Source organism: Malania oleifera, chromosome 1 (genome assembly GCF_029873635.1).
Source record: "Malania oleifera isolate guangnan ecotype guangnan chromosome 1, ASM2987363v1, whole genome shotgun sequence".
NCBI lineage: Eukaryota > Viridiplantae > Streptophyta > Magnoliopsida > Santalales > Ximeniaceae > Malania > Malania oleifera.
Genome location: NC_080417.1, coordinates 1,804,869 through 1,831,518, shown reverse-complemented (window position 1 = coordinate 1,831,518; position 26,650 = coordinate 1,804,869). Strand labels below are relative to the sequence as shown.

At 36.3% G+C, this 26,650-nt stretch overlaps 1 protein-coding gene across 1 annotated transcript in view; it reads left to right on the top strand.

Moving 5' to 3' along the window:
- Positions 1–25,525, top strand: part of LOC131157955 (GPI ethanolamine phosphate transferase 2) — a 43,315-nt gene extending 17,790 nt beyond the window's left edge. Inside the window, exons 9-17 of the mRNA XM_058112439.1 lie at positions 2,486–2,588; positions 3,064–3,207; positions 4,976–5,072; positions 16,991–17,216; positions 17,304–17,397; positions 17,525–18,532; positions 24,475–24,567; positions 24,692–24,975; positions 25,097–25,525. Of these exons, the coding sequence (XP_057968422.1) occupies positions 2,486–2,588; positions 3,064–3,207; positions 4,976–5,072; positions 16,991–17,216; positions 17,304–17,397; positions 17,525–18,532; positions 24,475–24,567; positions 24,692–24,975; positions 25,097–25,283 (2,236 nt within the window). The 3' untranslated portion in view covers positions 25,284–25,525. The remainder of the gene's footprint in view (positions 1–2,485; positions 2,589–3,063; positions 3,208–4,975; positions 5,073–16,990; positions 17,217–17,303; positions 17,398–17,524; positions 18,533–24,474; positions 24,568–24,691; positions 24,976–25,096) is intronic.
- Positions 25,526–26,650: the final 1,125 nt, after the last annotated feature.

Sequence of the window (26,650 nt, the reverse complement as noted above, 5' to 3'; positions counted from 1 at the left end):
TTTGATTAATGGTGATGATAAAGTCATCTAGCACCTAAATCATTTTCTACAAACTAAATTTCAGACCAAGGATTCAGGTCCATTGAAATACTTCTTAAGTATAGAAGTATCTAGATCTCATATAGGGGGCCCTTTTGTCAAGTATGTTCTAGACCTTTTGGATGAGAGTAGGCTATTGGGATCAAATCCTAACTGCAAGTAGTGCCATATGTGGGTGATTTGTTGGCTGACTTACATACTCAAGACTTGTTGGTTTTAGTACCTAGAAGATTTGTTGGACGCTTCCAAGATGCACCTAGAAGAAGATATGTGGATTGGGGTCACACTTATGTTTAAGGGTATACATTTGCATGGTGGGTTGGGTCACCTTCCAACAAATGATCCACAATCGAGTATTGTGTTTTGTTGGTGGTGACTTGGTAACCAACAACAAACTGTGGTAACTGGATCAAGTGCTGAGTTAAGAGTGTCAAGACTTGGCCCCCACCACATGTGAGCTTATTTGGCTAAAGAACATGTTAGAAGAACTTGATTTTCCACATTCTTAGTATATGGATTTTGTGTGTGATAATCAAGCTGCAATTCGTATAGCATCCAATCTATTCTTCTAGGAGCGGAAGAAAGACATTGAAGTTAAGTCACTTTATTTGAGAGAAACTTGTGCAGAATCTCATTACCACGCCTCAACTGAAGTCTGAATTCCAACGTGCTAATTTATTCACTAAAGCCTTCAGGATGCTTGGATTAAATAAATTTGTAACAAGCTAGGAGCATATGATATCTATGCTCCAGCTTGAGGAGTGTTATTTGTTACTTTAGTTATTTAGTGCTACTGCTGTGTGTTATTGCTGTGTTTGTAAGTGTGCGTTAGTAAGGGTAATATGGTTATTGTTATGTACTTGGCATATATTATAAATAGGTGGAGAGACGTACCATTGTGATTAGGTCTTCCAATTTACCCAATATTTTAACCATCTCTAATGCTCTAGAAAGTTCTTGCTGGTCCAGAATGAGGCTGTTTCCTCTTCACTGGCCCATGATCCAGAGGCCCAACGTTCAATTTTAGAGGCTGTGCAGTTGAGCGCATCAAGTCCAATAGCTACTTCATCCGATTGGGAGTGTTGAGGGCTGTACGGTTGGGGCTTCTGATGCAATGGGTTTTGAAAAGAAGGGTAATAGCAGGCATGGCTATGGGCAAAGCAAGCAGATGGAGGAGACAGTTATGTAACCCATCCTCTCCTGTGAAAGGGGTTTGTATGAGTAGGCAGCATATATCCTCTTCTCGTGGGCAGAGAGAGGAGGGAAGAACATTCTGAAATTTGATGAGACCTCCAGAGAGGTTTCTTTGGAGGATGAAAGTCTCAATGTGCTGGAGGAGGATAATATGATTACGAATCGGGCTGGGAAATGATACAGGTGACCTTGAGTAATAACAAGGTGAGGATAGATGGGGAGACAATATCTCAGATTTACGGAAAGTCAGCATGACCACAGGTTTTTTCTCAACAGGGCAGAAGAGTATGGAAGAAAGAGACTCCTCAACTGGGAGGTCTTTCAATGCAAATGCGAGGAAAGTTGAGTTTTGAAAAGACATAACTATGGCAGTTTTTACATCAAGGAGCCTTCGACTGTGTCGAAAGTTGATCAACCAAAAAAGGTTAGTGAAGGGAATTTTATTGAGAAGAAGAATTGAGGTGATGTTTCAGACGAGGAGGGTGAATTGGATAGCGACTTTGATTAAGGCAGAGGGCTACTTATAGATTAGGTTAGTGAACAACTAGGGTCTGCAGATTCTTCTGATTCAGAGAGTTTCTGCCCCAGAGAAGGATGGAATATGCAAGTATGAGCAGACTGAGCCTGTCTCTGGCTCTTGTTTTCAAAATCTGCTGGATAAAATAGGCTTGGTTTAGCTAATTCAGAAGGAAGGAATTAGCGGTAAAGGTAAGGCCAAGAAGGGTCACAGTGAATTGGCAAATTTGCAATGCTCCATTAACTATGATGGAGAAGGTCTAAAAAGGGGCTGTCTTTGGTAGTGTTTGTTAGGTCTTTGGGTTGGTGGGCAGTTATGCTTTGGGGTTGCTTTTCTTTCTTTGTTTCTGGCATTCTCTTTTTGATATATTTTGGAGGGTTAATTCAAATTTCAAAGGAAATTCTGTAAAATGGAAATTGATGCCTCTTCGTTACTTCAAAATTGGAAAATTTGACAGTTTTGTGGAAATTAAAAATCATGAAAATCAATATGGCCTTATGGCCTCATTGTGGGTTTCTGTTTGCTTTAAAGGGATCTCTTTTTCAGATTTTCAGTATGATTGGATGGCAATAATGTGTGTGTGTGTGTGTGTGTTTTTTTTTTGTCTTATGAGGAGAATTTCTTATGCTTCTTCCCACTCTTTTGGTATATTCTTTCTTCTTCAATAATCCTTGTGAATTTGACTCCTATTTTCTACTCTTTTGCTTAACTTGGATGTCTGCTTTTATATTTCAGCGTCTTGATGGGCCCAAAACTCAAGGAGATGGATGAAGTGATTAAAATGATTCATTTGAGTACTATGCTGCCTGAAGACAATAATAAAGGACAGACACTTTTGGTTGGTGCTACCTTTGTTCTACCATCTTGCATTGCTGGTATTTAATTACCTCCTCTGTTCAGAATGATCAGAACTAACTATTTAATTTTATGACTAATAGAAATAATTTATGAGTTAATCATAGGGAAAACTTTTTGAACGAATTGTTGGTTAATGTTTTGATCTAAAAAGCTGGTTATCAGTTTGAAAGGTAACTTGATGCATGCCAAATGGTGGCATTGAGATAAAATCGGAGTGTTTTTATTAATGAAACTCTCTCTTGTTCTATGTATCGTATAAAGACAGTATTTTTGCTATAAAAGATAATTATAAAATAAAGGATGTGTTGTTCCATGTGCATGTGCTTGCAAATGTGAGTGAGAGCAGTAATGTACTCTTGAAGATAGATTTTGTTTTTGCTGTTTTAGCAGTTAATTTCAATTTTAGAAATTGAATATACTAATTGATCTGTCTTTATTATGAGTTTCATATGTAGATGGTGGTCAGCGATCATGGCATGACTGAGAACGGAAATCACGGGGGTTCTTCATATGAAGAAACTGACTCTCTGGCTTTATTTATTGGTCTAGCATATAATTTCTCTGATTATGCATCAGCTTCTTATAATAGAGCACACCAGGTAATTCAACACAAAGCTATATTATTGGTTTAAGTGCACCTGCATTGTCGTAAGATCTGATGATTATGTGGTCATTAAATTTTAAACATCTGCACTTTTAAGATGAAAATACCCTTACACCTAAAAGGAAAGTTCTGTAGGACAGCTATTAAACAAGCTATACTATATGGATCAGGAACAATATATCCAAAAAGTGAAAATTTCTGACATGAAAATGTTGAAGAGTGGTATAACCTTGAAAGATAAGGAATAAGCACATTTGGGGTAAGTTAGGCAGAGTATCAATATAAGGAAAGGGCAGTTGAGATGATTTGGGCACTTGGCCAAATAACGCAATAGGAGTGAGCTAGTGCTAGTTAATGTTGGTGGTAGTTGGAGAGGAGGGGTAGGCACCTAGAACAACATGGAGTGAGATATTAAGGATTTGACAACCCTCCATGAAGATATTGACCTAGATTGTGTGTAATTGTGGAAGAGAATTCATGTAGCTGACCCCACTTAATGTGTACTTGAGGCTCGTTTGTTGTTTCTGTCGTTGCACTTGATAAGATGCTGTGTGTGGATATTATGCTGATATTAGTGATGAGAACATTATTCCTTATTTCCCAGAATCCAAGGTACTTATTAATGGTCCCTTGTCCAATATGTTGCTCCCATCATGCATTTAATTCCATTTAAGGTGCCATTTTTTTTTCCTTTCCTTTCCCTTTGGGGCATTTAAACTCTTATAAATTTTATTTTTAGATAACCTTGAATGTTTTTAAGCTCATATTGTAAATTTTATTTCATGAATTATTATATAAATGTTTGACTGAGCAGAAGAATGAGCCAGGATTTGTGAAGATGTTTACTAATGCCATAGGGTTGGAAGCAAGTTTGTTCAAGGATCATAGAACATGAACTTTTGCATGGATAACTTTTTTTTAGGTTTTCAGTATTGGGATTTATCTGGGAGCTTTTATTGCGCATTTGGGCTTTTGTGCATCTTTTACATTTTTATCATGCTTAATGAAATCTGTTCATTATATTTCAAAAAACTGACGCAGAAGCCATTCATTACCAAGCATTAGCATTTAGAGGTTGAGGTCAGTCTAGGTTTTGATTCTTAATGTTCACCAACCGCCACAACAACAACCAATTTTTAAGTCTCACTAGGTGGGATCAGCTGTATGAATCTTTTTGTGCTAGTCCGCCAGATCTAGGGAAGTATCCTCCAAAACTTGAACTATTTAGGCATTCCCCTGCTGTTCAAACTACCCAAAAATTACTAAACCACCCTAATTGCTCATTATTTGGTCTATGTTTCAAGTGCTCAAACCTTATTAACATGGTTCCGTTATCCTCTACAAATGCCACCTCTAACTTTCCATGGATATGTTCATTCCTTAATATTCACTCTCCCTCCCCCCCCACCTTCCACCACCAAAAAAAAAAAAAAAAAAAGGAAAAAAAATTGTTCTGCTTCCATACTCAAGACTGAACTATCAATGCAAGTGTGCATCTGTTTTTCGTATGTGTTCTAGTCTCTTTTTGTATGTGTGTGCGCGTGCTGTGGATTTGCCCTGTTGTTGGTGTTTGTTCGATGCACCATTTAGAATTACAGTTTTGCATCAAACACTTTATTATTATTATTATTATTATTATTATTATTATTATTCTAAATGTCTTGTTGTTCATCCTTGTTATGTAGACAACTGTTCATATAATTTTAAAGGGCAGTGAGGTTGTTATATTTTCTCATATTTGTCATCTTGTTCTGGTGATACAGGTTGACATTGCACCTACATTAGCACTTCTTTTTGGTGTCCCGATCCCCAAAAACAATGTCGGTGTACTAATTGGAGAAATATTTAATTCTTTGACAGGTAGATCTCTCTCTCTCGCTCTCTCTCTCTCTTTCTCTCTCTCTCTCACACACACACACACAATTGAAAAGAAAATCTATTAGGATTAAAGGAATAGTGTAAGGTCAAATAAGTAACAGATAGTGAGCAACTGAATAGAACTTGATGAAAGTGAATTTTAGGACCTTCATAAACAAGTGATAGGGTGGTAGCATACCTTGCTTTGGAACTGTTGGTCTTTAGAGAGAGATACTTGTTTCATCCCAAACCAAAATAAAGCCTGTGCGATGCAGAACAGCAGTAAGGGGTATTGCCAGAGGGAAAACAGGGAAAGAAATAGAAAGAGGGAAGAAAAAAGGATAAATAAAATGAAGAAGAGAGGAGGAAGAAGAAGATACAAGGTTGGGGGTGGGGGAACTCATGTTATCTTTCTCTTCTTAATTCACAAAATCTGCCTCTAACTTGGCTTTCACACCCTATTTATTCAAAAACTTAAAGTACTAGTAAATTACAATGAACCACCAAAGACACGAGAAACTACAAATAAACCCCTAAAAGACACATTTATTACAAATAAACCCTCAAATATACATAAAACAACCACAAGTTAAACTAAACATATGTATTAGCAAAAAATTAGCTAAACTCATTTGGATTTGGACCTGAAATCCCTTGAACCTATTCCTTGAAAGTGGCTCCCGAATTGGGTTAAAAAGTGGTCCGCCCAATTTCTTCCATCCTACATTGGTTCCTTTTGAAACAAAACAAACTCTGTTGAAATGGGGAATGTACCAAGGAGTCCACCAGGAGAAAAATCATCTCGCATCATAAGAAAGAAACCAATGTGCACTTCAATTTGGTGAATGGAAGAGCTTGAAATGGCATTAACATAGACTTCTTGTTGATGGAGTCATTAAGCTTAATCCTTTATCAAACAACCATGGATGCCCCAAAAGGATATGACATAGTTTAAAGAGGATATCACACTGCATTGTCTCCACAACTGAACTAATCTTGAAGGTAAGCAAGCAATGATCATGGACCTTCAAGTTGGTATTATTCACCTAAACAATCTTGTATGGATCAGGATGTGGTTCAACTTTCAATTTAACTTCCTCATAGCTTTTTCTGGATGGCAATTTTACAACTACCTGTACGGCTGGATGTAGTAATGAGATTAATAAAGTAAAAATGGTAAAAATAATGGGGTGATTTTTCAGATTCAGAGAGTGAAGATATTAGTGTGTTTGACTGTCATGGGGGATTGCTATTGGATGAGATTTAAGAACAATATGGGTACATCTCTGATTCCTGTGATGAAAGAGGGGATTTATCGTATGTTCATCCTCGCCCATTGGAAGGTTTGGATGGAGTTTCTATTATTGATAATGATGGGCTGGTGAACAAGTTTCAGTGCAGGGATGGAATTCTGCCTACACCTATGGTGGAGATTCCTAAGAAGGATTTAGAAGCGCAAAATCTTTTGGATAAAATGGATTTAAAATTGCGTGACATTGGAGGAAATGAAGTGCATGTGGATGATCATAAAAGTTGAAAGATGAAGGGAAGGGAATTAGAAAATTTGAAGAAACTAAGGAAGGGAATTAGAAAATTTGAAGAAACTATGAGGGAAAGGGTTTGAAAAGGGGATTCCCAGGCCAAAATTGTCTAGTTTTATTTTGTGAGCATTGTTTTTTTTCATGTTTCTTTTTAGCTGGACTCCTTGTCCCCGCATGTTGTTCCTTCTCTTTATCTAATATACCTGTTTTTGTTATTAAAAAAAATGCTGGTTCATCTCCAGTCTTCATTTTCTTCAGCCTTGTAGGAGGAGAGAATAGGCTGAAGTATTAAGCAATATCCCACATTGTCATATTCATCCAAGTAACTTGGGACCTCTATCTCAGCTTCAATCACTCGATTAGCATCTTCATCTTCTTTTTCAGCCATTGGCATGACTTGGTTAGGACATTGTGCAACCCGATGCCCAAAACCTTGACAGAAATACTTGATTGCTGGTTGGAACTTCGAAGTTGTTTCGGAATGCTTTGAGTCTTCTAAGTGGTAGTAGTGTAAACTCCTTTACCCAATTGTTCAACTGACTTCTCTTGTACAACTTCATTAATGGAAGGGCCGATGTAGTCCGAGGTGGATTATGCTCGTCAGCAGCAACCTGCACAGCAGCCTTAGCTCTAATGAGATGGCATGCATTAAGCTTAGAGCCATAGTTGTAGAATCTTATGATTCCTGATTTGATTCATACGATTCCTATCAATTCCACACCAAATTGATTCGAATCTTACTACCGAATCTAAAAAAATTAAATCGTTGCTGAATCTATTGATTCACCTTGTGAATCTAACTAATCGATCTGAATCTGCTAATTTACACAATTTTGGACCTATCATATCTTGACATACTCGACTAGCTTAAAACGCCAAAAAACAACATTTTTTTTATTGCTTTTATTTTTACAAGATTACCCTCCATCCCTTGTCTATGCCAGTGTTTTGCTAGAAAAAAAGAGAAAATAGAACTTTAGGTCCAATGTTGCCTTCACAAAACCATTTCTTTACTCTTAAGGGTTATGGTGTTCTGCCAATGAGAAGGAGCCAAAGATTCATTGGCTAAGGTGGCAGGTGGTACTCATGTTTCATTGTGTTTTGAGGATTCAAAAGTTAGTTTTTTTGAGTAGTTTGTTCAATTATTATTTTTTTCAGGTTATTTTTTTTTTCTTTTTAATTCAATTTTAATTGTTGACGAATGCTGGAAATTTAGTTTTGTATTATTTTTTCTTGATTCCTTCCCTCCAACAGCACAAAAGTTCATTTTTTACTAATGTTCTTGATTCATTCCCATACTTTTCATTTGTTTAGGGAAAGCATACACATGAAATACGATCTTTTTATTGCCAAAATTTAAATGTATTTTACTTTTTTGCTTGTTTGTATATCAATGTATGCATGTCATTTATAATTGATTTTGGAAATTTGTATTGAATCTTACGATTCGATTCAATTCTCGATTCCCAAAATTGGAATTTCAATTCACGATTTGAATCTCGATTTGACTACTATTTTAGAGCGATGGTTGGCTGCAAACCTTAAATCATTTAATTTACAAAGCAATCATCACCTTTTTATATTAGCACTGGTAGCCAAATGATAGAACCTAGAATGCAATCTGCCACTCTCTTGTTTACCTGTTTCAAATCAAAGAGCTGCAGATGATGATGCTGCTATAGTTGGAAGGTGCAAACTGCTCCTACATGGGTTGCTTCATCCCATCCTATGTTCTGATCTCATCAATATTCTCCTTTAAAGATCCCATGCTATTTAATCCATCAATTGCAATCAATACCCTTCAATTTTGATTCCGCAAAATACAACTTCAGAGCCTCATTCATGTCATTCTCTAAAATAATTATCCAAGGAATATGCCCCATCATCAAAAAAATTCATCAGGACCATCACCATTTAAATCAGAAACTTCTTATTTAATTCCCTTATACAAACGATCATTTGGTCTTCAATAGTTCACACAACTCAAACGTGCGGTGAGCAACAACAGCTATATTAGTTTCCTAGTTGGTAGGAAAATGAATTGTCATTTTGCCCAAAGCATTTGTTAGCCTACCCAAAGTACTAGTAATAGTCTCCAAAGCATTTTCCATGTTTGTACCCTCCTAGGTAACAACTCCACTTGGGCAGACTAGTCAAGATTAGTCACAGATTTTTTTTAATATGCTGCTGTTGTATATCACCAAAGACCCTGGCCTTAAAGAACTTCCAATAATCTCAATATTAGTGTTTTAAAAGGTGTTTTCAAGGCATGTCATCATGAGTCGAGCTTGTTCAGGTGCATTATGCTTGCCTATGACTTCCTGTCTCGTGCGTTTGGGATGGGTTTCCATCATGTAAATACTAGTGTAAGGTTATTTTTCAGAGATAGTTTTTCCCTAGGCTAAAAAGGAGAGTATGACTCCTTGATCATATTGATGTTTTCTAGAGCCAGCGTGAGAATAACATAGAAAGCTCTTTAGGGGAGGGTGAGTGTTCATCAACTTGTAAAACCCACTAGCTATTGTAAATGTGTTTATCTTATTTGCCGCTCTCACTACACACACGTTGTTAACAAAGGTGTTGATAATGAATTATGTTGCTTCAATGTTTATTATTTGTGTGCCATTGCTTTCATAAGTTGCTTATTGCTTCCGCTTATATTTGCTTGAATGACAATGAAAGTGTTAATGAAAGTATTCTATTGGTGAATTGTGGTTAACGCTAGGTTGGCCAATTAAACAAGAGTGCTTTAGCTAGTGTTGCACGGTTCTTTCACAAAGGTGTAAAATATTCGACTTGTGACACATGGTATCAAAGCTCAGTTATTTGCTACGTGAATTCAGTTGTCTTCATTGTGGGATTGGTAAAGCTTTGGTAAATGACAATGGTGACCAACACCCAAAGAATTGATGTGCTGGAAGCATAGGCTCAGACAATAGCCAACAATGATGGAACGTGTTGATGAATTGGAGGGATCACAAAGACATCAACAAAGTTCGATGGTAGAATTGTTAGAGGACTTCCGCCACACTGTGGAGACCTTGCAAGCTCAGATAACTAATTTGACTATTAAGGTGAATGTGATGGTTCATGCTATGGGAAACTCTTAACACTTCAGGGTTTAGCAAGACCAAGGTACCAGAAACTAGGACATATGGGGGTGCCTGTGATGCCAAGGAGTTGGAGAACTTCTTGTTTGATGTGGAGCAATACTTACACGCTTTGAGGACAAACTTAGAACAGGTAAAGGTGAATACTATTACTATGTATTTGGTTGGTGACACTAAACTGTGGTGGAGTATCAAGCACGGTGATATTGAGAATGGATGTCGTGTGATTGATTGTTGGGTAGACTTGAAGAGAGAGCTCAAGGCCCAATTCTTTCTTAAAAATGTTGAGTAGAATGCTAGGAGGAAGCTAAGAGGTGTCAAGCATATTAGGGTCAATTAGGGAATACGTGAAACAATTTTCTGCTTTGATGTTGGATATTAGGAGCATGTCAGAAAGGGGCAAGCTGTACTATTTTTCCTGAGGGGTTGAAACCGTGGGCAAGGACAAAACATCATAGGCAAAGAGTTCAAGACTTGTCTACAGCGCAAGGTGTCGCAGAGTGCTTGACTGACTATGCTAGTGATAATATCACTTCGTCCAAAGAGAGTGGTGTAGATGGAAATAGCGGAAAGTAATTCGAGAAGGGCAAACCCAAAAGTGGGGAAGCCAATAGTAAGGCGTTAACTTCAAAAGAAGCTTCATCATCTTGAGGGTTCAACACACCCAATGGAAACAATAAAATTTCATGCTACTTATGTTGAGGCCATCACAAAGTTATTGAATTCCTTCATAAGTCATCACTCAATGCCTTACAAGCTTCCATCGCGGAGGCGTCATTGAAGAGTGATGAGGAAGAGGAGGATACCTCGAGGATGGGTGCAATGCCGTTAGTGAACGCATTAAAGAAACAGGCGAAAGCAATGAAAGTTACACAAGCGAAAGAATTAATGTTTGTGGACTTGAGGATCAATGGGAAGAGTACCTGTGCGATGGTGGATACCGGGGCTACCTATAATTTTGTTTCACAGGCAGAAGCAGGAAGGCTTAACTTATCCTTGGAGAAGGATTCAGGACGCATAAAAGCGGTGAATTTTGTAGCCCAGCCTACTATGGGAGTAGCCAAACAAGTCACTGTGAAGCTTGGGCAGTGGGCAAGTCAGGCAAATTCCATAGCAGTGTTGTTGGATGACTTTTAAGTCATTTTGGGAATGAAATTCTTAAGGGAGACTAAGGTAGTGCCGATGCCTTTTGTTGGTTCTCTATGTCTGATGAGAGATCGTCCTTGCATGGTGCAAGCCATTGCGAAGGAAGGGGATAATGGGAAGTTCTTTTAAGCCATGCAACTCAAGAAGGGATTGAGAAGGGGTGAATAGATTTATCTCGCCACAGTGGTGGTAGAGGAAGAAGTAGGCCAAGAGCTGGTGCCTACGACCATCCAAGCTATGCTGGATGAGTATAAAGAGGTGATGCCGGATAAGCTGCCTCCCAACTTACCTCCACGACGGGTGTGGAACATGAGATCGAATTGTACCTAGGAGTGAAGCCACTTGCTAAGGGGCCATATCAGATGGTGCCTCCAAAGCTAGTAGAGTTAAGAAAACAACTTGATGATTTGTTGGAAGTGGGATATATTCATCCTTCCAAAGCACCGCTCGGAGCATCGGTGTTGTTTCAGAGGAAACATGATGGTAGCATGTGCGACCAGTATTATATTCCGTTGATTGCCAATCTATTTGATCAGCTAAGTCATGTCAAGTACTTCACTAAACTTGACTTGAGGTCAGATTACTATCAAGTGAGAATTGTTGATGGGGATGAGCCAAAGACAACTTGTGTGACATGGTATGGGGCATATGAGTTCTTGGTGATGCCATTCGGGTTGACTAATGCGCTTTCGACATTTTGTACATTGATGAACCAGGCATTTCACGAGTACCTCGTTAAGTTTGTCGTGGTGTACCTAGATGATATTGTTGTCTACAATTCCACTCTGGAGGAATATAAAGAGCGTTAATAGAAGGTGTTCGATAGGCTGAAGGAGAATAGTTTGTATGTGAAGAAAGAGAAGTGTTTTTTTGCTCAATGGAAAATCAAATTCCTTGGTCATGTGATTAAGGTCATATCAGGATGGATATGGAGAAGGTGAGAACTGTTCAAGAATGGAAGATCCCAATGATAGTGAAGGAGTTGCAGCTTGCGTTCCTTTCTTGGTCTTGCCAACTATTACAGGAAGTTCGTAGAGGGGTACTCGAGGAGAGCTGCTCCTTTGACAAAACTACTGAAGAAGGGTCAAGGGTAGAACTGCACGGAAAAGTGCCAAGGAGCCTTTGACGATTTGGAAGGATGCCATGATGAGAGATTAGATATGTCCTCTTCCGGATATCATGAAACCCTTTGAGGTACAAACAACTGCATCAGACTACGCCCTTGGAGGAGTCTTGTTATAGGAGGGACATTATGTTGTGTATAAGAGTCATAAGCTTAGTGAAGCGGAAGGTAAGCACAAATCTCAAGAGAAGGAGATGCTAGCGGTGATCTATTCTCTCTGCATGTGGAAGCATTATCTACTTGGGTCAAGGTTCATGATGAAAACAGATAACTCGAGTGTTAGCCATTTCTTCACACAGCTGAAGTTGTCACCCAAGCAGGGCCGATGGCAGGAATTCTTGGCAAAATTTGATTTCTCATTTGAGCACAAGGCGGGGCGGATGAACCAAGTTGCTGATGCACTAAGTAGGAAGATCGAGCTGATGGCCTTACAGATGGTAACACACTTAATGCTGAGTACCGTTACCACGACAATGTGGGAGTGTATCAAGGGGATTTAGCTGAAGCTCCAGTGGCGCGGAACATCATGAAGCTGACAGTATGGGGGAAAGCATGTTAGTTATGGATGGAAGATGTATTGCGGATGACCCATGGTAGCCGAGTCCTTGTGCCATAAGCTGGAGATCTAAGGAAGATACATGGTGGGTCGGATATTTACGATGACAGTGCACTTTGGCATTATTGAAGCAGAGGTACTGTTGGCCACACATGCATGATGATGTGGTTGATTATACCCAGACTTGTTTCACTTGCCAACAATGTAAGGTAGAGCAGAAGAAGATTGTAGGGTTGTTGTAGCCCCTACTAGTACCATCCAGACCCTGGGAAAGTGTTTCGTTGGACTTGTTCACCAACGTGCCCAGAGTGGGAGATGCAGGGTCTATACTTGTGGTTATAGACACATTTTCGAAGTACAGTATGTTTATACCCACATCGAAGTACTATTCGACAGAGGAGACGACAAAACTATTCTTTAAGAATATTGTGAAGTATTGGGGTGTTCCCTAAGATATTATTAGTGACTGAGAGTCAAGATTCACCGACTAGATAGAACTTTTTAGAATACTCGGTTCACAACTTGACATCTCCTCAAGCTACCATCCATAGACAGACGGACAGACATAGAGATTCAAGGGGCTATTAGAAGATTATCTACGCCATTTCGTCAACACCAACCAGATGATTTGGGTGCAACTACTTTTGATGTGCCTTAGTTCTGTTTCAATGTCCAAAAGAGCTCAACAACCAACAAGAGTGTTTTTGAGCTTGTTACAAGCCAACAACAGCTGTTACCTCACACAGTGGACGAGCCGTATAGAGGAAAGAGTCCCAGAGCGTATATATTTACCAAAGAATGGAGACAGAATGTGGTGTTTGCCCGAGCTTACTTGGAGAAAGCTTCTAAGCGGATGAAGAAGTGGGCAGATCAGGGGAGAAGACCGCAATGCTTCAATGTAGGTGACTTGGTGCTTGTTAAGCTCAATCCTAAATAGATCAGGTCACTACAAGGACGAGACAGAAGACTACTTCGTAAATATGAAGGACCAGTCCCCATCTTGGCCAAAGTCGAGAAGGCCTCTTACAAAATTGACCCCTTCGGCTTGGATGAAAGTACATCCCGTGTTTCATGTCAGTTGCCTCAAGTCATTTAACTTCAACATAGAAGATCCAAGTGTAAGTTAGTCAACCAGAGTAGAATTGAAGACAGTGTAACCCAACAGAAGAAAGGTTGAAGACATCCTTGCAGACAAAGAGTTCTGCATCCACAAGGAAGAAGCGGTAGGAGTTCTTAATTATGTGAAAATTCTTTGGCGGCGAAGAAATTAACTAGGCTTTTGTGGAAGATATGCAACCGTTCATGGACAAAGTTGAAGTGTTCCTAGCATCAAAGTCTACAAGTATGTCGACCGAATAAGTGGGGGAGTGTCACGAGTCGAGCTTGTTTATGGAATTTTGCTTGCCTCTGACCGCTTGTCTCGTGCGTTTGGGATGTGTTTCCATTATTTAAATACTACCTAAGAGTATGACTCCTCGGTCATATTGATGTTTCATAGTGTCAGAGTGAGAATAACCTAGAAAACTCTTTAGGGGAGGGTGAGTGTTCATCAACTTGTAAAACTCACTAGCTATTCTAAACATGTTTAGCCTACTTGCCTCTCTCGCTAGACATGTTGTTAACGGAGGTGTTGATAATGAATTACGTTGCTTCAACGTTTACTACTTACGTGCCATTGCTTTCATGAGTTGTTTATTGCTTTTGCTTATATTTGCTTTAATGACAATGAAAGTGTTCTATTGGTGAATTGTGGTAAACGCTAGGCTGACTAATTAAACAAGAATGCTTTAGCTAGCGCCTCACGGTTCTTTCACAAAGATGTGAAATGTTTGACCGGTGACACAGGTCATTTTGGGGCCAAAACAAGGCGCAATTCTAAAGGTGCAAGTCCTAAAAGGCGAATGCTTTTCCGGGATAGGTGCACACCCAAGAGAAAAAGGCATGTCTTTGATGCCTTGCCGAATCAGGCATATGCATAATCGGAAGACATACTTACATACTTTTTTATGAGAAATATAGAAGCAAAAGAATGGATTATGGTTCGAAGTGGACTTCATTTATTTCACAGCAGAAAGTGAAGAGATGAGTGCCAACTTGTCTCATCTCTCTCGCCTTTGACCCAAATTTGTTTGTACCCACCTTCAATCTTTGATTGATAGTTGCAGACAGGCAACTTCTTTGACGACCTCTCTTGATATTATTCTCCCTCCAATAAGCTTCTTTTATCGACAACTGTTCTTAACTGTATGTTCTCGAAAATTCCTCGCTTTCAATTCTCTCTAGGATGATGTTAGTGAAAAGTGCAAATGATTGAAAGAGAGTTGAGAGAAGGGCCGAACTTCTGGAATTTGGGTTATGAGAAATTTCGACATCATTGACTCTCTCAAGCAATGTGCTTTTTTTTTTTTTTCTTATTGGCTGGAAGATAACCCATCAGTAATCTTATTTCCCTGGGGAGGCATGTGGCTGTTGTCATGACTATGCCATTTATGGGCAAAGATAAAGTTATGTGAAATTAAAGTCTCAGAGTTTTATATAACTAATTTCATAATTTATTTAATAAAATTTATTTTATATATTTCAAAATAAAAATCAAAGATGAATCTTTCAAGATATGTACCAAATTCAAACAGTCAACTTTCTATTAAACAGATTAATTTTGAAGTAAAATATTGTGGCTGGAATCAAGTTTCTTGCAGTTCAGAAGTTACAGAACAGGAAGCAATTTCATCACATGCACATGAGCTGCTGCAAGGATCCTCCAATAATGATCGTTTGGATGGTGGTTGATCAAAGGGAGGTGGCTCCTGCAGTGGTGGCAGTGTGTCCAAATAAAGGGGGTGGCAGTGATAATTCCAGATGATGCGTGAAGGCTTGCCAGTCATCGGATAGAGATAATATTGCGGATGGGCCTTTCGACGGTTTGTGTTTGTGACGGTGGTGGGGGTGCTGCAAGAGTGTGTCAGAAAAGTGGGGTTTGAAACAAGGGCGCGGCTGTAATTTCAGGCAATTTGCTGGGTGATGAACAGTATTCTGGTCTTTGAAATTTTCTGTGAATGCTTCATATAACTTGTAGGATTGCTTTATTCTATGGGTATATAATATCAGTGAAGAACGAGGCTGGAAATTGAGTTGGAGTGAAATTGAGTTGGAGCTGGCAGAGGCGGTTGGGTTCTTGTTCTTGGTAGTTTACAGACCTACAGTGGCAAGGAAATTACAGCAGCAGAGATTGTGGATTGGAATTGTCACTTGTCAGACTCCAATACCAAATGATCCAGAACAGCCATAAGGGTACTGCCTGAGGGAAAATAGGGAGAGAAATAGAAAGAGGAGGGAGCAACAAGAATAAGGAAAACAAGGAAGAAGAGAGAAGGAAGAAGATATAAGGCGGGGAAGAAACTCTCAACTTCTGCTTTCAGATTCACCAAAAAACTGCCTCTTACATGGCCTTCACACCTTATTTATAAGAAAGCATAAGTTACAGAGAAATTACAAACAAACTCCTAAAGATAAGAGAAGATACAAGGACACTCCTAAAAGACAATTTATTACAAACAAGCTCTCAAATACACATAAACCAACTGCAAAAGTGAACTAAACACATAAACTAACTAACTAACTAAACATGTTTGGGTTTAGGACCTAACAATTCCTGACCCTATTTGTTGAAATTGGTTCCCAAATTGTATTAGAGTGATCCATCTAATTACCTGCTTCCCGTCTTACATCACCATGGTATTATGCTACTATTATTATGGCTGTCATTTTGTTAAGGTAATATAAATCTATTTGTTGCTTCTTGTTTACAATCAATACTCATTTTTTGACATCTGCAAAAAAAAGAAAAAAAAAGAAAAGGATGCTTATTCATGTGTTTATTCTATGGTGTATGTTGTTTGCAGATGATGTTGTCTTGATTGATGAAACTAGGGTGGAATAGAATTTAAGTTTGAATTTGGAGAGAATTTTTAGAATCTAGAGGTTTTAAGACGAGTAAAAATAAGAGAAAACATATCAAATGTATTTTTAGTCATGGCAGAAGGAATATTAGGAAAAAGATTGAACTTGATGGTCAAGAAGTTAATCGCTCTAGTAGATTTTAATAAGTTGGATCTATTATACAAGCTGAAGGAGAAATTGAAGAAGATGCAATACATAGAGTTAAAGTGGTTGGGTAAAATGGAGAGGTGTTTTGAGTAGGGTAGCTTTCTTTGAAATCTTGACCTAGTTTTTTTATGAATAAGTTAATAGTGTATTGTCCTTTACATTAGAAAGAAGGATATCTATGGTCACAGTGCTTATATTTATTTCATTAGTGCAGGTCATAGTATTAAATTAATCAAATTCAGGATCTGGCATACAGACAAGTATTATTTCCTTTGTTACTCGTATACCATGTGAAGTGTGTTTTCCCATCATATTTTTTGCTTGATTAATGACTGCAGATGACCATAAACTACGGGCATTGGAGTTGAATTCCTGGCAATTACTTAGATTACTGCGAGTACAATTACCTGGTTTATCTTGCAGAAGTTTTCCATGTGATGGCTTTAGTTACGATAAAGGGTCCACAATCAATGAATGCAATGGTAGCATGGAAAGGAAGTTATGTTGCTTGTATAAAAATGCTGCTGCTCTTCACAGTTCACTGAAGTCTAAAAATGTCTCTAGGTGATTTAAACTGTTAATACTGTAATCCAAAATTATAGAAAAAGTTCCATAGACTTATTTTGCTTGCTTCCTAATTTATTTAAACAGGTGTACTGGTAGTCACGACTACAGAGGCACTGTTTCAGCATACTATGAATTTCTTAGAACTGCAAGTGAGTGGTTATCACACAGAGCCACTGATGTATGTGTCCTTTAAACATCACTCAGTTAACTATGAATCATTTCTCTTGAAAAATAGAAGATACTTCTCAGAAGCTAGATATCTAATCTTTATTTTGTGTTTCATTAATGATATTGTAATTTTGCAGAAGCCTGTTGACCTGCTTGCTTTGGGAGTTGCAGCACTGCTACTATCATGTTTAGCACTGTTGAGCATTCTATTTGCTTTATACAGAGAAGTTTACATTAGAGACAATCAATGCTTCTCTGAGTTAAGCACTATGCACGGCTTGCAATTGGATGAGACCTTTAGCGTGGCTATAATATTGATCCTTGTTATTAGTATGGGATCTAGTTCAATGGTAGAGGAGGAGCAATATATCTGGCATTTTGTGACATCCACATTGTATTTGATTTTCTTCCGTAAAGTAATACAGTCCCTTCCAGAAAGAACAGAACAGAGTTCTTTTAGCATGGCCAAAGAACAAATTAAAAGAAAGTATTGTCAAATGTGTTCCATTATTGTGCTTCTCATCTCTGAAAGGATTTTGAGAGGTTGGTATCAAGGTGGTGTGAACTGGACACATCTTCCTGACATATCAAAGTGGCTTGAACAGGCTGGGAATGAGTTTATAAAATTGATCCAGCTAGCCTCTGGGGTCCTGCTGACCAGCTTAAGCTTTTTTTCTCTTTCTTCAAGGTTAAAGAGAGAGTTCATTCCATTGATGGGACTCACCTTTTTCACATCTGGGATCTTGGTTTTGCAACATATTATGAAATATCAGGACCCCACACTTGCAGCTTCCGATTATGGTGCAACCTTAATGGCACAAATAATATACACAGTTATTGGTATTTCAACCACAGGGACTGTCATAGCCTTACCTTGGCTTATGCCTGTTTCTGACACATATTCTAGTTGTTATTTCTCATCAACTTTTATTTCCAGTGGTACTCAGAATGTGTCCCTTCTTTTGGTGGGATTAAGAGAGTTTACATGGGTAATTGGTTGGGCATATGTATTTTTTTGGTGCCTTCTGCAGCTGTTGCTACAACAGCCAATAAATTCAGTGCCTATATTGTTGCTTTTCGTGCAAATCTGGGCCAGCATGCTTTATTATTCTATCAGTGGACCACTTCATAAGCAATGGGTTGAGGTCAGTTGTAATGTCCTATTGCGTGACTTAGTTTTGATTTCTCTTGTGCATTCAAATGCAAATTAATTACTGTTGGGTTACCGTCACGCTCAAGTGTGGACCATTACTTGTTCAGATGCGTGCTTAGTAGTAAGGAATTTAAGGATTTCAGTAAAATTTTTAAAGTTGAAGTTTGAGATTTTAAAGTCTAGAGGTAAATGGAGAAAGAATGAGAGAAATACTTCTAGAGATTCAGTTTCTGCAAAGGGTTAGAAGGGTTTGACTAAATAATTAATACATTTACAGTGTGTTTGGGAGCATAGATTTCAGACCTTGGATTTGGATTTGGGTGGATTTAAATAAATTTCAATACAGTTTTATATTACATTTTATGCAAATCTTAAACAAATCCAAATCCAAGGCCTCTCCAAACGTAAGGTTTGAGATTGACTGGGGGATTAGAGCTGTGTCTTTTAAGCTTGAATCTGTGACATAATATCTTTTATTCTACTTTTGACAATTTATCATTAACCTTCTGTTAAATTCTTATGATTGCTTATCCATTAATCATCCTAACTTTACACCCAATGTTGAAAACCTGTAGAAACTGAAACATTTGATGTTCCTCATTATAACAAGCAGCAATTCTTTTTTGGTGAGCTGTAGCCTAATTGATGTTGTATAATCAAATTATACCAAGATGGTTCTAGAAATTTCAAAAAGATGCCATGCCACTGGCCAAGCTTGCCCAAGACCTCGTCTTTGCCTGTGGTCTTGTGTTTCATGCCCATTTTGCGTTGAGTGTCATGCCATTATGTGATTCATAATAGTTTGGGGATATAGTTTCCATTTGACTCAAAATATTTTGATGTTTCATCTTATTAGTTTGGACTTTGGTGATGGTCCAGAATGTTGTTTAGGAAGGGTTAGAATTCAGCAAGTTGTTATACATGATTAGACCTGTGTCTACAATGCCTCCCTTGCTAAATATTTCTAGTCTTCTAGTGCTGGGGCTGTTCAAAGGACTGACCAGCCCAACTCACCCAACCAACCCGAATCGAACCATCCACAAAGAATGGTTTCAAAGAGCGTTTGGGTAATGGGTCAGTGAGCGGTTTGGATTTCTTTATGAACTGATTTTTTTATAGGTTGGGCTATTGGTTTAGTGTGCAACCCACCCAACCTGACTCACTTAATCGCAAAAATGTTTTAGAAAAAAGGTGGTTGAAGCAGGGCTCAAGGCCCTCTTTAATCTCACTTCTCATTTTGTTCAATCTCTCTTGCATTTGATGATTTAATGCAGCTGATAATATGCATGTTAGAGATTATGTTTAAGTACTTCAAAAACTTTTTGTCTCGCTTTCCTTCTTGTCATTTTTTTCTTTAATAAAAGAAAAGTATATTGCCAAACCACCTATGTACCAAATGGACTCAAACCGTATCCTCAATGGTAAAACTTAGGATTGAATTTCCATCAAACCAACGAGGTTTTGGTTAGTCGGGGTTTTGGGCCCAAACTGTGAACAGCCAATGCTGCTTAATCAATGAACATGGTCATCTTTCCCATCATGTAATTACTTACCTGTTCTTGATTATTTATTGTATGCTGCTTACTTGATTCTTGTGACTTTGTTCTTGATGGTGGCATGATGTTATGTTTGGCTTACTATTCCAAGTTGGCATGCAATGATTTTTGCACCACAATCTTCACACCAGTGCAAAATGTTTGGCCTGTGACACTTGGCATGAAAACAGAAGGCTGATGAGCTCAAATGATATCCAACATGTACCCCCAGGGTTGTGGGAATTTTATGCACTTCCACTGATTGAAGTACTTTGAAGTAGATACAAACCCCTCCCCCCCCTTCTCCCAAAAAAGAAAAAAGGATTTTAGTAGTTCCTAGATTAATGTTGTGGCACCAAAGTAAGAAAATAATAATGTCATGGTTAGTTATTGTTTTCCAACTTTTCTATACATATGTTGGAAAACCTGGGAAACTAAGTGGCGTTTTTGTAATTCTTTAGAGTGTGAAAAACTAGAAGCTGAAAATGAAAAATGCTTTCCACAACTGAATAGGCCTTGAGGTTTTATGACACATTATTTTCTGGCTGTGCATCATTGATTCCATCAAAACTGTTAATTATGCACCCTCCTTACTCTTTGATAGTCTCATCAGTTCATGATTCATTTGATCATGTTTTGAATGTCTTTGTCGCCAATAATTTATGATTATTAGTCTCCTGGTCATTTTGTGTTCTTACCGGCTCCGTTCATAATCATAACTAGTAAACCGTGTTTCTGTAAAACTAGTTGAGCAGGTTTTTTCTCAATCAACACCCCCCCCCCCTCCATAAGTGCTGTTCCAATGGAGTACCTTGCTGATTTCCTTGGGCTGAATCAGGGGGCAAGGGCCCTTTGCTTAGCCATTTTTATTTAAGTTTGCTTTAGCATCTGCATCTCAAAATTAGTTGACTATTGAGGCAGCATGTGAGTGTCATTTAAGGGCTTGTTTGGTATCACTGTCAAAAATTAGAGTAACAAAAAGTAGAAATGAAAACTAAAAACTAGAAACAGAAACTAAAAATTAGAAACCAGTAACTTGTTTGGTTAACATTTATAAAACTAATACAAATTTAAAACTTAATTAAAAAAATGCTCTTTTTCATCTTTAAATCGAAATATTATAAAAATATGATTAAAATAATAAAATTACAAATAATGCACATTAAAAAATTACTATAATAAAAGTAAAATTTATTATAATTTTTTTTTACTTAATTGTTCTACTTTCAAAATTTAATTTACAATAAATTTTTAATTAGACATGACAATTGAAAAATAGTAAAAATATTTTGTAATTGGCTTTATTATTATTTTTTAAAATTTATGTATATTTTTATTTTAGTTATATTTAAATTTATATGATCATTTAATTTTGATTTTAATTTAAAAGTGTATAAAATGAATAATTTAATCTAAAAAAAAATACTATTTCTGGATATTAAAATTTTTGACAACAAACCATAAAATCTAGTTTTCAATTTTTTGGCAAACAAATGAAAACAAGCATAAGAAACAAAAAACCTGACAATAGAAACAAACACATTTTTATAACATGTTTTTTTCAATGTGGAGAAACAGAAGCAGAAAATAGAATACAAAAATGAAAGAAAGGGGGAAATCATCAAGAAACTTGAACTATAATATATTGTGTGTGACAAGAACATTCCTAGTGCACTGCAAATTTTAATATTTGAAGTTACATAAATAATAAGCACTTGTTCAATTATTCTTTTTACAATAATTTTCAAATCCTCTTTCTTAAGGATAATTGTCATAAATACAATAAAACATATCCCCAAGTGCACACACGGATATGACACCACAACACAGGTAATGTTTTAAATTTTGATTACGACTAAAATTTTGAGGCTTCAAAAATATGTTTCAATTTAAATTTCAATGTCAATTTTACAAATTGAGAAATTTAATTGAACTTCAAAAACTGTTACTAGAAATGATTGGGCCTGCTTTAGAAATAAAATGTTCTAAATAAAGTCCATAAATAAAAAGTATATGATATGATGGTGTATAATGTACCAAACTGTAAAACAATAAGTAGATTAAAAGCTCCAAGTAGTATAATGAAATTTATAAATCAACTAAATATTTGTTAATATGCAAGTGAAATTTATTATTTTTTTTAATAATTCAAACACCTAAAATTTCATGTAAATCAAGAGATTCATGTAGTTAAATGCTTTGAATATATTGCAATTTGGACTGAGAATTGTCTAACCTTCAAAATTTCCATAAGAGGTTTATAGAAGTGGCACCAGATTGAGTTTTCATATAGAGGCTTTTGAAACTCAAATTTCAATTTCATAGAAATTTTGTTTTATAGAAAAAAATTTTGGCATATTTTGTTGAAAATTTGGTGTATCAATAAATTTCAGATTATTCGTGGGAATTCCAAAAGAACTTTTGTGAAAAGGAAATGGCCTCCATTTGATTGAGGTGATGGAAAGTGAATTTTTTTATGGAAATTTTGACTATTTTGTGGACATTTAAGACCATTATTAGGGATTGGAGAGGGAGAGAATTTGTTTGCTTTTATTATAAATTTATCATTGCAAAAAACTGCATGTGAGTCTGTCTCTGTTTGCCATTTGTATATTTTAGATGCATGCCCCAAGTCTTTGAGCATTTGAAGTACACGCACTTCCCCCTCCCTGTGCTACCAGCCCCTTGTGCTTCTATGGTTAATTGTCCATGTTCCTGGCTTGAAGCTAGAATCACACAATAAATTGAATTTGGAGTTTTCTGGATTCGTATTCCTTGTTTGATACATGTTCTTCAATGTGTTTTTGATGGGTTTATTATTCAATCATACCTCGTATTCTAGGAAATATACACAGAAATTTTAACGTTCTTAAACACCATGTTGTAGCTAAAAAATTCTAGCATGTGAAACATGAAAAAGAAAATAAAAGCAAGGGCATGTTTGGTATCGTTGTTGTTTTCTGTTTTTTGTTTCTGTTTCTCCACAGTAAAGAATCAGATTATAAAAATGCGTTTGTTTATGTTATCAGTTCTCTGTTTTTGTTGTCGTGCTTTAGCTGTTTGCCAAAAAACTAAAAATCAGATTTTATGGTTTTCAGTTGTTTTAGCAACTTCTTGTTTGATATTTTAATATCAAAAAATAGTTTTTTTGGATTAAATTATTCATTTAATACACTTTTAAATTAAAATAAAAATGAAATGATTATATGAATTTAAATATAATTAAAATATAAATATAAATATAAATAAATTTCAAATCAAAATAATAAAGCCAATTACAAAATACTTTTACTATTTTTCAATTGTCACGTCCAATAAATTTTTTATTGTAAAGTAAAATTTGAAGGTGGAACAATTAAGTAAAACAATTATAATAAATTTAGTTTTATTATAGTAATTTTTAATGTATATTATTTGTAATTTTATTATTTTAATAATACTTTTATAATATTACTTGATTTAAATATGAAAAAATGAACATTTTTTAATTTGTATTAGTTTTTTAAATGTTAACCAATCAGGTTGCTGGTTTCTAGTTTTTTGTTTCTATTTCTGGTTTTTAGTTTTCATTTCTTTAATTTTTGACAATGATACCAAACGGGCCCTAAATTTATTAGTTTTGATTCATTCATAAGTAAGAATAGTATTAAAATAAATCATTGATTTTTTTTTTCTTTGCTGTTGGAGATCTTGTTTTCATGTTTTTTGTCCTTTCTTCCCCTTTTTGAAATAAATTTAAATTTCCTATAGAAACAAATGAGTAGAGGCTTTATATGGGCAATTGAAAGGTTTCATTGCATGATAAATAAATAGTTTCCTTTCTTTAACATATGAAACATATCCTAAAAGAAACCTCCAAAATTATTTGAATTCAATTTTCCAAAAAAATAGAAAACAAATTTTGTTTTGTTCTCCTACTATGTATTAAATAATATTTGATTAATGGAGTCACTAATTCTTCCTGTAGGAATACTGTACAAAGTGAGTAGCTTGAATAGAGCTAAATCCTAAGCCAGATTGTTTCTATTGCCAATTGAAATCTCTTTCATAAAGTAAAGACAATTTTGTCTAAAGACCAGATTAAATTTTGGAAAATGTGGATTGCAAAGTACCAATATATTCCATGCTTAAGGATAGCGTTTACAAGTTAGAGCAGTAGATGAGAATTTATGTTACCAAAACCCTAGCTGTGGGTGAAGCCCTCTGTGTTATCTTGCCTCATTGTATCTTATGTTTGATATTTTAATTCGATTTCGATAATTATGCTTCAATTCTTGACTTGCATCTATGTGGACTAACATAGATGCTCATATTATATGTCACACATGGAATTATCTCGTTATTTTTTCCTTGCAATCATGGCTTGTTTAAGGTACTGATACTGGATCTGTCTTATCAGGTTGCTGCACTGTACTATATGGGAATGGCAGGCCATTTTAGTCTGGGAAACAGCAATGCTCTTGCTACAATTGATGTTGCTGGAGCTTTTATTGTACTTAATCTTTTTCTGTAGCATTTTTTTTTTTTTTTTGGGGGGTTTAAATTGTTCCCTGGGAATTTTATTATAGGTTTATAAATCTTGAAAATTTTCTAAATATTGTTTTGCACATTGACAGGGAATCTCAAGTCACTCAACATTACTTTCTGGTATTTTAATGTTCATTATCACCTATGCATCTCCCATGTTAGTTCTTGTTAGCATGGTGATGTACATATCCATGAAGGACACAAGGCGTTATCTTATTCCTGAAAATGGAGAATTGGGACATATTCTTAAGATGACAGTTGGATTTTCCTGTCTGGTTCCATTGGGTTTGAATTCTGTTCTGTTGGCTGCTTACACAATTGTGTTGTTGCTAATGCAGAACCATTTATTTGTTTGGAGTGTCTTTTCCCCAAAGTAAGTTTTACTGAACTTAAAAACTATTAATTAATGGGCTGATTTGTACGGGAAGTGTGTCCTTGATATTCACAGGAAATTTTTCTTTCTTTGGAAAGCTAATGGTGTTTTCTCCCCACAGGTACCTGTATGTTTGTGCTACAACTGTATGTGTATATATTGGAGTTTCTGTAGTAGCTGCAACGAGCCTGTATGCTTGTTTGGTGTTTATTGCAAGGAGAAATTTACAAAGCTTCACCAGAAGAGATACAGGCAAGATCTCAATGTTCCAATGGACGCAGCAGCATCCATCTTTGTCTAGCAATTAAATACCAATCACTGTACTTTCTTTTTTAATTTTAATTTGATTCTTCATAAAGATTGCCATTTATTTTATTTTGTATTTTTTGTATATATATTTTTAAAATGTGATGAAATAACATTTAGTTGTCAGTGACCACAGAAATAGTTTTGTGAGAATATGACAGGAAGTGTTCATTGATGTGTTGTTTATTTAAACACTGATCTTTTGATTTATTTACCAATGAGGAGATGACGTTTGATTTGTGGACTCTGGAGCCTCCCTCCCTCCCTCTCTCTTTTACTGTTACATTTTTTTTAGGGAAGAAATTTGAATTATTGAAAATATCTTTCATTATAAGTTGAATTCTATCTAATATTTGCATGCACTTTATCTATGATTTTTCTAGGAAACTAGATAGATTTTTATTTATTATTTTCGAAAGAAAATTTTCTTTTGGGTTCTGCACAATAATTTTTGTGGATTGCGTAAGCTATGAAAGGGAAAGAGTATTCTGATTGTGTGTGGAGATAGTCATGGCTGAAGAAGTGATTTTTGGATAATGGAGTGTCTTTATATTTCTTTTGTACCATTTGACTCAATTTGAGCCTTTTCTGGTATTTATCCTGTTGTGCATGACTCAACGATGTATGCGTGTTGTATTATTTGAATGCAATTTCAATTTATTTCTTTAAATTTCATGTTTTGTCGTTTACTAGCTGAACTGTTTTTTTAAGAAATTAAGCTTCATTTCATTACCATAAGGGAAACTTCGATCATATCCTTTACAAAAATAGACCATAGACCCTGTTTCTGAAGTTTAGTCTTTACTATTTCAAACAATAATCTGATTTCTTGACTAGTCTTCCTTTTCTTCTGCTCCAAGCTGATTGAATTACCTTCAAACATGTCTGAAATCAGATTATTGTTTGAAATAGTAAAGACTAGCCAAGTATGGTAAATAGCTGATGCCCAATCTACTTTACCCATGATACCATATTCAGATTCTCCAAGGCTGAATAACCTGTTCATATTTACCTCCCCCATCTTAGTCCATTATGCTGCGAACCATCTCATTCACTCCATGAAATAACTGACTTGATATCTGACATTCAAAAACGGATAATTTCTAATTTCTACATTTGCATTACACAATTTACATCTTGAATCAGAAATTTTACCCCAGGAAGCCAGTTTGTCTATTGTGAATAATCTGCTTTGATAGCCAACCAACATATGTGAAAGAGTGCTTTGGGACTGTTTTCTTGTTCCAGATAATACCTGACCATGTTGAAACTGGTTTCTCTTCTCTGATGACTTCCCAGGCTGAAGACAGACTGAATACAATTGAGTTCACCAAGCAATTTGTTTTAGTTCTTCTTCTTAGCCAAACCC